At 36.0% G+C, this 13,074-nt stretch overlaps 1 protein-coding gene across 3 annotated transcripts in view; it reads left to right on the forward strand.

The window, feature by feature from the left end:
* DNAH7 (dynein axonemal heavy chain 7) overlaps positions 1-13,074 on the forward strand; it is a 265,127-nt gene that overhangs the window by 27,396 nt on the left and 224,657 nt on the right. For all 3 annotated transcript variants that reach the window (XM_058710674.1, XM_058710688.1, XM_058710679.1), the window contains 4 exons: positions 5,226-5,313; positions 6,402-6,582; positions 8,663-8,738; positions 10,232-10,357. In XM_058710674.1, the coding sequence (XP_058566657.1) occupies positions 5,226-5,313; positions 6,402-6,582; positions 8,663-8,738; positions 10,232-10,357 (471 nt within the window). The remainder of the gene's footprint in view (positions 1-5,225; positions 5,314-6,401; positions 6,583-8,662; positions 8,739-10,231; positions 10,358-13,074) is intronic.

The raw sequence follows: 13,074 nt of genomic DNA on the forward strand, positions 1-13,074 counted from the left end.
TGTCTTTCTTTTCCTGAATATTTTATTTTCAAAGCCTTCTAGAGAGGCTTAAAAATGGCTTCTTTGAGATATAACTTACATACCATTAAATTCCTCAAGGTTAAGTGTACAATTGAATGAATTTTAGTAAATTTCTACAGTTCAACCTTAACCAAAATCTAGGTTTAGAATATTTTCATCATCCATAAAAATTTTGTCCGTTTCCGTTAATTCTCTCTAACACTGGTTGCCCCAGGCAATCATTGATCTGTGTTCTGTTTTTATAGTTTTATCTTTTCTAAAATTTTATATAAACGGATTCCTAGAATATGTTTTTTTAATCCATTCGTTTTGTTTATTTTTGTAGTTTTGGGCTATTTGAAAGTGCTACTATGAATGAACATTTGAGTGCAAGTCTTTTTGTGGATATGTTTTCATTTCTCCTGGCTAAATGCCAAATTATAGAAATGATTGTATAGTAGGTATATGTTTAACTTTTAAAGATATTGCTGAACTGTTTTCCAAGTGGCTATACCATTTGACAATCCCACAAGCAGTGTATGAAGAGGTTTCTAGTTTTTCCACATCCTTGTCCACACTTTTTTTGTTTTGTTTTACCTATTCTAGCCATTCTAGTAGATGTGTTATTTTATCTCATTATGGCTTTAAAACTTATATGCCCCTAATGACTAATGATAATGGGCATCTTTTCTGGTGGTTGTTTGACATTCATATAATTTCTTTGAAATGTGTATTTAAATCTTTTGTCCACTTTTAAAAAATCGGGTTGTTTATCTTTCTACTAATGCATTGGACAAGTGCTTGAAATAATTCCTATGCAAGTCTTTTATTAGATCTATCTTTTGAAAATATTTTCTTCCAGGTTGTGACTTATCTTTTCATTTTCTTAATGGTATTTTTTGGAAAGTGAAAGTTTTAAATTTTGATGAAGCTCACATTTATTAATTTTTTCTTTGGTTGATGCTTTTGGAGTCATATCTAAGAATCCTTTTCTGTCACAAGATTTTCTATGTTTTCTTAGTTTATTCTTAAAACAGCTTTACCTCTTATATTTATGTGCATGATTTAGTTTATCGTATGAGATAGGGTTGAGGTTCAATTTTTTGGATATAGATATCTAAATGTTTCAGCCCCCTTTGTTGAAAAGACTCTTCCCATTGAATTAGGTTGGCACCTTTGTCAAAAATCATTGGACCATATATGGGGTTCTGTTTCTGGTCCATTGGTCTATATTTCCATGTTTACACCACTACTATTCTGTCTTGATCACTCAAACTTTATAGTTTGAAATTAGATACTTTAAGTCCATAACATTTATTATCCTATTTCAAAATGGCTTTGGCTATTCTAGGTCTTTTGCATTTTCATATACATTTTAAGACCAGCTTGTCAGTTTCTGTTTAAAAAAAAACAAAAAACAAAAAAAAAACCCTTGGGGCACCTGGGTGGCTCAGTCGGTTAAGCGTCTGACTTCAGCTCAGGTCATGATCTCACGGTTCTTGGGTTCAAGCCCCGCGTTGGTCTCTGTGCTGACAGCTCAGAGCCTGGAGCCTGTTTCAGATTCTGTGTCTCCCTCTCTCTCTCTGCCCCTCCCGCACTCGCGCTCTGTCTCTGTCTCAAAAATAAATAAACATTAAAAACAATTTAAAAAAAAAACCTACTAGGATTTAGTAGTCATTGTATTGAATTTGTAGATTGATTTTATGATGATTGCCATTTTAATAATATTGAATCTTCTAGTCCATAAACATGAACTTTTTATTTAGTTTTTCTTTAATTGCTCCTTGCAATGCAATGTCTTGTGTTTGTAATATATGTCTTGTACTTCTTTTAAAAAGATCTTCAGTACTTTTTGATGTGAATGGATATATTTAATATTTGGATTGTTCTTGGCCAGTATACAGAAAAATCAACTGATTTTTACTTACTGATCTCCTATCTGTAAGACCTTACTAAACTTGCTTACTAGTTCTGGAGCTTTTTAAAAGATATCATAGAATTCCTATGTATACAATTATGTTGTCTACAAATACAGTTTTACTTCATGTCCATTGTCTTCCATCTTTCTCCCTTTCCATTTTGCACTTGTTAGGTTCTTCAGTATATTTTGAAATAGGATTGGTGATAGTGGACTTCCCAGTCTTAGTGGGAAACCATTGAGTCTTTCACATTTATGTAGGATGTTACTTGTAGGTTTTTCACATACCCTTTATCAAGTTAAAAAGATTGCTTCTTTTCCTGGTTGGTTGAGAGATGTTATTGTAAATGAAGGCTGGATTTTTGTCCAGTGCTTTTTCAGTGTCCATTGAAATGAGAATTCGTTTTTGTCCTTTAATCTTTCAGTATAGTATATTAACTGCCTTTCAGGTTAAAGCTTACATCCCTTTCACTTAGTCATTATGTACAATCCTTTTTGTGTGTTGCTGGATTTTATTTGCTAATATTGTGTTCAAGGTTTTCAAGTCCATATTAATGAATGATACGGGTCTGTATTTTTATTGTCATGTCTTTGGCTGTAGGCCTCAAAATGAGTTGGGAAGTGTTTTTACCTCCTCTCTTTTCTGAATGAGTTTAGGTAGAATTGGTATTATTTCATCCTTGTTTGATGGAACTTTTTGAAGCCAACCAGACCTGAAGTTTTCTTTGTGGGGAGATTATTAATTACTCCTTCAATTAGTTTACTTGTTATATATCCAGATTTTCTATTTCTTCTTGAGTCATGTTTGGTATTTTTGCTTTTTAGGAATCTATTTTCACTGAAGTTGTCTAATTTGCTGGCATAAAGTTCAGAAAATAAGTTCCTTATTTACAGCCATTCTACTCATTTTCTCCTTTGGTACCTGCTGACTCCAAGATCAGAGCCTTTCCTAAGGATCTCGTAGGCAGATTGGTTGTCTTCTTACATGAGCTATGGGCTATGGTGTTTTCAACTGTTTTATCTGTCTTCTCTCTTCTTTTCATGTTGCAGAAATTTGTTGAATATCTCAACTGATGATCCTCTAGTCTCTTTACAGTCCTTGATTAAAATTACAGCCATTTTCATGAGGAAACTTGAAAAAAAGGGATGTTTTTGCCACCATCTTGACTCAATATCTCTATTGATTTAATAAAGAAAATCAATATAGTTTTTTCATTTTTAGGAAATGAGGTACATCATATTTTCTCTTTAGTCAGGTAGTGTCGCCTTTAGATTTATTTCTGAAAGGAATATTGTTCTGCTGGAAAGAGCATGGCAGTTTGAAAGCACATATGGATGGACAAATCCTTGTTGTTTGTACTTAATTAACAAACACAAAGGGGAAGCTATTTAATCTCTCTGACATTCAGTTTCTCATCTGTGATGATTTCTCTGTCTCTTCTAACAATAGGTGTGAGGATTAGAGATAACATGTGAAAATGTTGAGGGCCTGACTAGGTGATCAATAAGAAGTTTTTATTATTGTTTCTAGAGAGCAGAATCTTAGCCTATAGCCATGGAATGATTGAATCCTAGAGTTTTAGAGCTGAAAGGATCTTCATTATGACTGCAATAACTTGTGCAGCTGGCCCTAGAGCCCCCAACTTCCTCCTCACCTTCCCTGACCTTACTGCACTCTTCTAGGCAGGCATTACTCACCCGGAGGATGAAGCTTGTTGGACTCTCTGGGTTTAGCAAGGTAAATAACAGGAGACTTTCTTCCATTAAAAACATGAACAACACAGTTATTAAGATCATATACATTATGGTGGCAGAATCTGCATGCAGATGTCCTGATTCTTGAAGTCCATTACTGTTGCATTAGTACCTCTTGACTGTATAATCAAAATAATGAGATGACTTTTTTTATAATTAGAATAGTCAACCCTTCTCAGTCCAAGTGTAGAATACCTTGAAGATCTTCCACTGCTCCTTTTATATTCTTGTTCCCAAATGTCTGATAAACATTTGTTAAGCATCTACTATGTACTGAATTAAACTAAGACATTACCTGAGCTATTGCATTGACTCTTTTCCCTGATCCATATAATTGAAAAAATGAGTATAAAGTTCACAAACTATTTGACTCCTGGATTGGCAAAAGACAGAATAATTTAGACGATGCATCCTGGTATCTATCTTAGTATGGTATCTCAGACAGATGTTCAATAAGCCTCCAGTCTCCACTCACTGGGTAGTTAGTGGGAGGGAATATTTTATTATATAGCATCACTGAATGTATCCATCTCAGATGAACTTGGGATCTAGAGCATGATACATTTAATGATAAAGAAGTTAAAGCCATCCCAGAACAACTTGTTATTTTTCATGAAGATGTGAACTATGTCTTTCTCCACAGTGGTGCCCCAGAAGAAGTCACAAAATGTGACTCGTATCTGGTATAGAGTTTGAACTGAATTATAGCTCTCAACCCTGTAGTATTTAATGAACAGTTAGCCAATAATAAATACATAGGAATGTATAAGCTATGTTACTCTTTGCTAGCTTGTATTATATATCTTTAGATATCTGAGAAATGATTTTTTCAAGAATTTATCTGTGTCTACATTTATAATATTTTCCATCAGTGCTCTTTTAAATCCCTTATTTATAAATAACTGTAAATATTTTAGTAATACTGCAAGAGTACTTCTATAGAATTTCAAAGAAGAGAGAGAGAGAGTTTGGAGTCATGAGGAAGAATGAGCAAAGCCCATCAAGAAGAATGCAGCCTCTGAATTAGGTCTTGCAATCACTTCCAATGTAACTATCTCTATCAATAAAGAGGAAATGTTCTGGGAAGATTGTGGTATCAAACAAATATGTATTATGTGCATTATAAATAAAATGTTCAACAGCTCATTCTTATGATTTAATAGGAAACGGTCCTGATTTTTTTTATAGTTGACCCTTGAACAACTTAGGGGTTAGGGGCACTGACCCCGCCGGAGTTGAAAATTCGTGTATAGCTTTTGACTCTCCAAAAACTTGACTATTAATAGCCTACTGTTGACTAGAAGCCTTATAATATAAACAGTCATTTCACACATATTTTTAATGTGTATTATATACTGTAGTTTTACAATAAGCTAAAGAAAATACTTAGAAAAAAATAAAATACATTTACAACACTGTACAATAAAAAATATGTATAAGTGAACTTGCACAGTTCAAAGTTGAGTTGTTCAAGGATCAGCTATATATCCATTAATGTATATTCTGACTGCCTTTCATGTTTAGTTGAATAGTGTGTTTATCATTTTCTTAGGCAACAAGATGCTGTCTTAGACTCAGCTAGCCCTGATGAAAGCACATTTCCCAAACTGACCACTTCTGCAATAGAGAAAGACATCTTGGTAATGGGCTGTGTCTTTTGTCGCTATCATTGAATGTAAAGGAAGCACTTGAAGATACTTTTATACTTTTGAGATTATTCTGTGCTCCTCTCTTGTGGAACTCTGTGGATGTAGTTTGAGCCCCATGTTGGGCGTGAAGATTACTTAAAACTTCAAAAAAAAAAAAAAGATTCAAGTCTAATTTCATATGTGTTAATCTTTTCTATTAGATTAAGATCATTGTCTCCCTTGCCACCTAAGACCACAATTAAAGAATCTCTGGTTTACTCGCTCCCTTTGTTAAAATGAGCCTCAGTCTTTTATGTGTCTTTATTCTTCTATGGGAAACTATCTTAGTTATATAATGGACACTTCACAAAGCATATTAACTTACTTTAGAAATACAATTCTTCTAGTATTTCAAATACAGAAGAATTGTTTTAAATGTAAACGTCAAAGACTTTAACATTACTAATTTGAGAGTGTTTTTGAAAAAATATTTTGATGTTTAAAATTTTTTCTCATAAGTGACATGTAAAAATTAGCGAAAATATATCAAAGTTGAATGTCCATTGCTAGAGAAATCCTATTATGTCCTAAAATGAATATTTTACGTACACCTTTAATAGCAGCTGTAAAATTATAATATGGACGATTAATAAGCCAATTGGAAGTTTCCTAAATCCTGTCATAGATTTCTGAGCTTAATGTGTAGGGATAATGGTTCACTTGCAGCTTGTAAGATGGACTTGATTATCAATAATAAAAGAAGAAAAATTAATTTACCACGCTTTTACATATTTATAAAGCACTAAATTCTACTTCAGAATGGGTTCTGCTTAGTATGTTATATATTTGGTAATATAACTTGATATTTTATAGTTATCAACTGAGGTAAGAGCTTTAATTTTCATGAAACATCATGTATTTTTTAAATTTAGGGGATCTCCAATAGTGCCTCCAAGAATTGCACAAAATACTTTGTTATGATTTGTAAATACTTTGTTTTCCTAAAACTTTGATTTTTCTCACTAGTTTTATTTTTGATGAACACACTTGTTTCATTATAGGACTAAATCCATCTTTTTTTCTCCATCTTATATATGCAGAGATATTACTATTATATTCACCATGGAATTGATACAGACCACGTAGCCCCAATGGAAGATTCTTGGCTAGAGCACGTATTGAATTTAGTCCCCCAACATCTAAAAGTCCTCACTAACAGCATACTTGCATTATCTGATGAAATGAGAGAAGATTATCTTCTTAGTGTAAAAAAATCCATAGGTAAATCAGTATTTTTGTTTTCTAACTCGAGTGTGTCTTATTAACTGAAAGTTAATACCTATACTTGAAACTATTATATTATACTGCTTCTTGCATTGCTATTTCATTGCTTGAGATCTTAGGCAAATTTCATTAATAAAGTACTGCAAAAAATTTAAAAATCCATCTTTTTTTTTTTTTTTTGTAGGGTTATATCTTAGCAAAGGACAGGAGGTGATTAATTAAAAATTGTTGCTATGGACCAGGGGTTGGCAAACTACAGCTCACAGGTCCAAGTCTGGCTCACTGCCTGTTTTTGTAAATAAAGTTTTATTGGGATATAGCTATACACATTCATTTGCATATGGTTTGTGGCTGCTTTTGAGCTATAAGAGCAGAGATGAGAGGCACCTAGGTGGCTCAGTTGGTTAAGCATTTGACTTTGATTCAGGTCATGATCTTGAGGTCAGTGAGTTTGAGCTCCGCATCGGGCTCTGTGCTGACAGCTCAGAGCCTCGAGCCTGCTTCGGATTTTGTGTCGTCTTCTCTCTCTGCCCCTCCCCCACTCATGCTCTGTCTTGCTCTGTCTCTGAAAAATAAATAAATGTTAAAAATTTTTTTTAAAAGAGCAGAGATGAATAGTTGTGATAGACACCTTGTCTCTGTATTTTTTAATTTATAATTAATATTATAAATAGTATATAAGTATTATATTTATAATGAAGCCCTTTACATAAAAATGTTGCTGAGTCCTGGCATAGACTGATAGATTCTAAGGCTGACTCATCATCAGAACAATTTTTAACATCCTGATTTCTGAACCCATCTGAATTAAAATCTCTGGAGGCAGGGCCTTCGAATCTATACTTAAAAGTTTTTGGTTGAGCATCCAACTTTGGCTCAGGTCACAGTCTCAGGGTCTGTGAGTTCGAGCCCCACATTGGGCTTGCTGCTGTCAGTGGGAGTCTGCCTTGGATCCTCTGCCCCCTCTCTCTCTACCCCTCCCCTGCTCATGCACTCTTTCTCAAAAATATATTTTTTGAAAAAGTTCTCCAATTAATCGGTATTATAAACCTGATATAATTGATGTCATCTTTAAAACTGGAGAAATCATCATGTTTTGGAGTTGCCCGGATTCCTTTTGGGTAGGAGGGCATTTACTGGATTTGAGACTCTTATTGAGTGTCCTGGTAATGTAAAAATAAAAAGCCAAATCTTCGCCCCCAAGGAGCTCATCATTGTAATGAGGGAGATGGGCAAACCACTAATTACAAAATAGCAGGCACAATGAGGAGGGAAACAGAGGACATGCTGTAAGGGAGAAGAGCTCATGCCTGATTTGGTAGGAAGAACTCTGGACGTGCCTAAATCGTCTTGACACACAAACTGAATGCTAGGGAGTGTGCTTAGTAGAGGAAATGGTGTGAACATTGGAAGACACATGTGAAAGCCCCTTCTGGGCTTGCAAGTGGTCATGACGGCCAAAGCATAGGGTGCATTTGGGAAGGGTACAGAATCTGAAGGGCCTTCTAGGCCTCTTTAAAGCATTCAAACTTAAAGGAGAGTCACCAAAGGATTTTAAGCAGAGGGGTGATAACATATTTACATTTTAGAGCATCTTAAAGGACAGGCAGGAAAATTAGAGTTAACTGTGGATTAATATGACCACAGAAGATAGAAGCTGAAGTGTAGCTCCCTTTACTGATTTGATAACTGGATTGTTTTATGCAACTTAAAAGAGAACAAAGCAATATGTATGTTTCCTCAGTGAAAGGAAGCTACTATGATTGTATTGTTGACCTTCAGTGAGAACTACTGTTGGTGGAACAGCTATAAAGGAAAATGTAATTTTAAAAGCAATCATTATTTTCAAATGAAATAATAGGGACACATTGTTAAGAGAACACATACTCTCAAAGGCACACACATTACAGATTTTTCTCATAAATATTTTTATATTCATAAATGCACAAATTACTCCATTATTTTAAATAATATAATTTAAATAATTGATTTTAGTGCAATTAGTTTTGCAATTGCTTGGAAATATACTGTAATTAATATAAGGTTATTTACCAGAACTTTTCAATTTTCTTTTTAGTTGATTTTGTTTTAAAAGATCCTAGAGAAAAAGAGGATGATAAAAAACCAGATGAACTTCCACCCCATCGTGCTGAGTAAGTAATCAAGTTTCTCAAAGAATATCGATTATGTGACCCTTCCTGTGTAGGTGTATATAGATTCACACACTCGTTATATTTTCTCATGTACATGCTTATAACTTACGTGCCTCATATACAACTGATTATTCTTATTATACTTATGTATTTAAGCCCTAATATGTTACATTTACAAATCCAGGGATAGATGGGTAGACAGACAGATGATATCTATGTTGTTAAAACATAAATACCCTGGTGAAAGAACTTGATACAGATCTTTGTATTTCCAAGGCTACTAGCACAGGCTTCACATATAATAGTGGTATAAAAGCTTGATGGCAATTGGAATGCGTAAAAACACAGTGCAAACATTGCAAAAAATATGCACATTTACAGTATATTGCAATTTGTTACATAGATTAAAATATAGAACGTATAATAGAAAAACCCACTAGCTATATATTTTCCGAAAATAATTAACATTTAGGAATAAATCTCTTAAATAGTTTAAAGAATAGAACTTATGTTTTTATGATTTAGTAAACAATTCAGTTTTTCTTTCATATTATTTAAAAGTGCCTCAGGTTGTTTTCCTATAACAGCCACAAAAAGATATGTAGCCACTTCCAACATATCTTCTGTGGAAAACAGCTTTTCTCCTGGGGAAAGACAAAAATCATCTTTTATAATTGTAAAGGTAGTATGACTACAGCTGAAAAACTGAATTAAGCTTACTATATAATACAACAAGATTAAGTGTTTAAAATCAGTGAGAATTAAAAAATTGTAGGCATCAAATGTAAATGTTTAAATATACTCTGAAAGATGAAAATGGCGAATCCTTAATATATTAAGGATGACTATTCAAGTCATAGGAGTTAAGCAGTAAATGTCTTCAAATAAGGACATTAGTGCTGGTGATTTGGGAAGTGTCCTTTACACATTAACAGAGGTTAAGTTCAAGGGGATTTCCACAGGTGGGCTGGACTATGTTCTTAAAATGTTTAAAAAAAAAATTAGAAAAACTTAAACATTTAGTGTCTTGAAATTCTTTTAAGACATGAAAAAACTCTGCTTCTGTTTCTATTTGATCATTATGAGCTATTTGTGGACTTGATCAAATATTTAAAGGAAAAATTAGTTATCTTATATATTATAGGTTCGAGTCTATGGGGCACCTGGCTGGCTCAGTCAGAGGAGCATGTGACTCTTGATCTCAGGTCATGAGTTTGAGTCCCATGTTGGGCGTGAAGATTACTTAAAACTTCAAACAAAAAAAAAAAGATTCAAGTCTAATTTCATATGTGTTAATTATTCTAAAATTATACCGAACTGTAAAAAGTATGACCTTTATGTATTTCAACACATAATTGTGTGTTTTGTTGTTACAGCAAGGGATATGTCATACTTTTTATTAAAATGAAGCCGTTATTATTCAAAAAAGGACACTATAACAATACTTTCTTTTGATTTTGAAAGATAAATGATTATTTTTTCTTTCTTTTCAGGATGGAAATTCTTCCAAAACCTTGGAGGAAATCTTTTTTAGCTGCAAGCAATTACATTAAGGATCACTTGAACGCAATAAACCCTACAATGTTGGCTGTACTAGATTTGTGGCACAATACTTTTAAGTGAGTACTTCTGGCTTTATGGAGCTTCTTTTCAAAAGAGTGATGAAAGCTATTTTGTCACACCTTAATTATTTCTTTTACTATTTTAACTACAAATCAATAAACTACAAATTTAACATCAGTATTCAAACATGGTTTTAAATCAGCAATGTAGACGTAGGGTAAAACACGAACATTGCCTTTTATCTCTAACCCAATTCTACCCCCATATCCCATACCCCATTACCACACACAGTTTAAGGGGTAATCACAGTTAAAGGGCTGAATCGTCATGCTGTGTTTTAAATCCCACAGAACATTAGCTGCCACAATCACCTAAATGGGGTAGAAACCTAGTAAATATTACCCACCTGAATGGCAGGAGTTGAAGTTCCTGGGTCTTCAAGTTGATACAGATTATGAATCACCTCACAGACACTGTCACGGTGGGGACAGCCCAGCTACACGTAGCAAGTGCTTGGCACGGCTGTAGGTGGATGCTGGTGGGCATTGTGGACCCTGGGTCCTAGGGCTGAGGACAGGTGGTCGCACAGTTTAGAAACTCCTGCTCCATATTCCGCCCCCTTGTATGGCCTCTTCCAAGACACTGCGGGGCATCCCAGCAACATGCACCTGTGGACAGAGGCTTTCATAAAATATACAAAAGTAATACAGATTTATACTTTTTTCTTTTTTTTTTTTTTAATGTTTGTTTTTGAGAGAGAGACAGAGCATGAGTGGGGGAGGAGCAGAGAGAGAGGGAGACACAGAATCCGAAGCAGACTCCAGGCTCTGAGCTGTCAGCACAGAGCCCGACGTGGGGCTCGAACCCACGAACCGTGAGATCATGACCGGAGCCGAAGTTGGACGCTTAAACCGACTGAGCCACCCAGGCGCCCCTATACTTACTTTTCTTAAAGAAGGTTTCCCTTCAGGGACCTCAGAACCTGGATGGGCCCTGCCTTATGGTAGAGGAGATGGCACCTTGTCTCCAAGGTGGCCTGGGCCTGTTCTCACCACCCCACCCCAACCATTTCAGCCCCCACAACTGCAGCCCCAGTTACAAGTGACCTGCTCTCCAGGGTCTCCTGGGTTTTGTTCCATGTATTGCTCTGCAGGCAGGAGGGCATAGTAAATGAGCACGTGTTTCTGCCTCCCAAAACCAGCCAAAGGAAAGCTGCTGTCTTTAGAAGTGCATTAAGAGCTGTGGCTGCTGCAGAAGGCAGCTGTTGTCTTCCCCTGGGAAAGCCCTGGACCTACGCTAGGGGCACCTCACTGACCAACTTCTCTGAACTCTTCCTAAAGTTAGGATCTTTAGTATGCCCCTTCTAGCCCTACTAGGGCTATCCCTGAGGTCCGTTCCAGGAAGCAAAGCCATCCAAGATTGCTGGAGCGTGGCCACCATCTGATTTTAAGCTCTTTAGTTCACCCCTTGTCCTCCCTCCCTAGGTCTCTGTTTTTCCACAGGTAAAATGACATGTGGTGTCCAAGGCCCCTCACCTCCCTCCCTCTGTCCCTTTCTGCCTTTTTTAAAAAACAAATTCTAGGGGTGCCTGGTTGGTTCAGTCAGTTAAGCGTCCAACTTCGACTCAGGTCATGATCTCATTGTTCATGGGTTCGACCCTACATCGGGGTCTATGCTGATAGCTCAGAGCCTTGAGCCTGCTTTGGATTCTGTGTCCCCCTCTCTCTCTGCTCCTCTCCTGCCCATGCTCTCTCTCTCTCTCAAAAATGAATAAACATTAAAATTTTTTTTTTAAATTCTAGTTTTTTATGCAGATGTAACTTTATATAAACCTGTAAATGTGATCAGGTATATTTAAGTCCAGTATTTTTTACTTTGCTTGACTTCCACCAGCCTTTCTTTTCCTTATCTCTGCCCTTCTTTCCACCAGCCCAGCCAAAGACACATGATAACCACCCATTGGGATATCTCCTATCACCAAATACATATGTGTATCCATACAATGTACACACGTACATAGCACAAAAATGGCTTTTGCTGGTCGGACTGCAGATTGTTAGAAAGGGCATCCTTTTGGCTTTCCATTGTTATAATGTAGATTTCTTGACCACTTGAATTTGGCTTTTGGAATGGGGAGAGGTTATCTCCTTGCCTGTGTTTTTCTCATTTCTTTTCTTTTGGATACTGGGGCTCAAATACTTCTTCCTGAAAAGACTCATGATTTAATTTTGCATGCAGTAATGGGGTCGTACTATGTAGTGCATCACTTTCACAAGGGACGCTGGCATGCAGGAATACATTTCATTTTCACCATACTACCAGAGCCATTTTCTTTTATATCCACCCACACGTAGTGCTGGAGGCTAGGAGGCCAGGCTTCAGTGCCTCGTATTTTCCATAAAAGGCTACACTTTGTTGGATGATGTCAGAAGTTTGCAAGAGACAAACTGAGAGGAGGAAAGGGAAGAAAAAGTTCCAAAGTGGAGATGAAACCACAGTAAAGAATGGATGTGCCCCAAATTGGTGTCCATGTTCATGGCGGCAGGGTATGAGTAGCAGCAAGTGAAGCAAACCTCAGAGAATCCAGGATAGAGACAAATGAGAAAGAAGCTTTGCCTTCTATGGGTAGCAAACTCCAAAGTTGCCCTTGTAGACATGAGTCACCTTTTCTAAGTGAATGTTGAGTGGTGGGCAGTCAAGAGGACTGCCTCTTGGAGTAGGAGCCAGCGTTGAATATACAGGGCATCTTTCCTCTAGGTGACAGTCATTTGGC

Source organism: Neofelis nebulosa, chromosome 2 (assembly GCF_028018385.1).
Source record: "Neofelis nebulosa isolate mNeoNeb1 chromosome 2, mNeoNeb1.pri, whole genome shotgun sequence".
Classification (NCBI taxonomy): domain Eukaryota; kingdom Metazoa; phylum Chordata; class Mammalia; order Carnivora; family Felidae; genus Neofelis; species Neofelis nebulosa.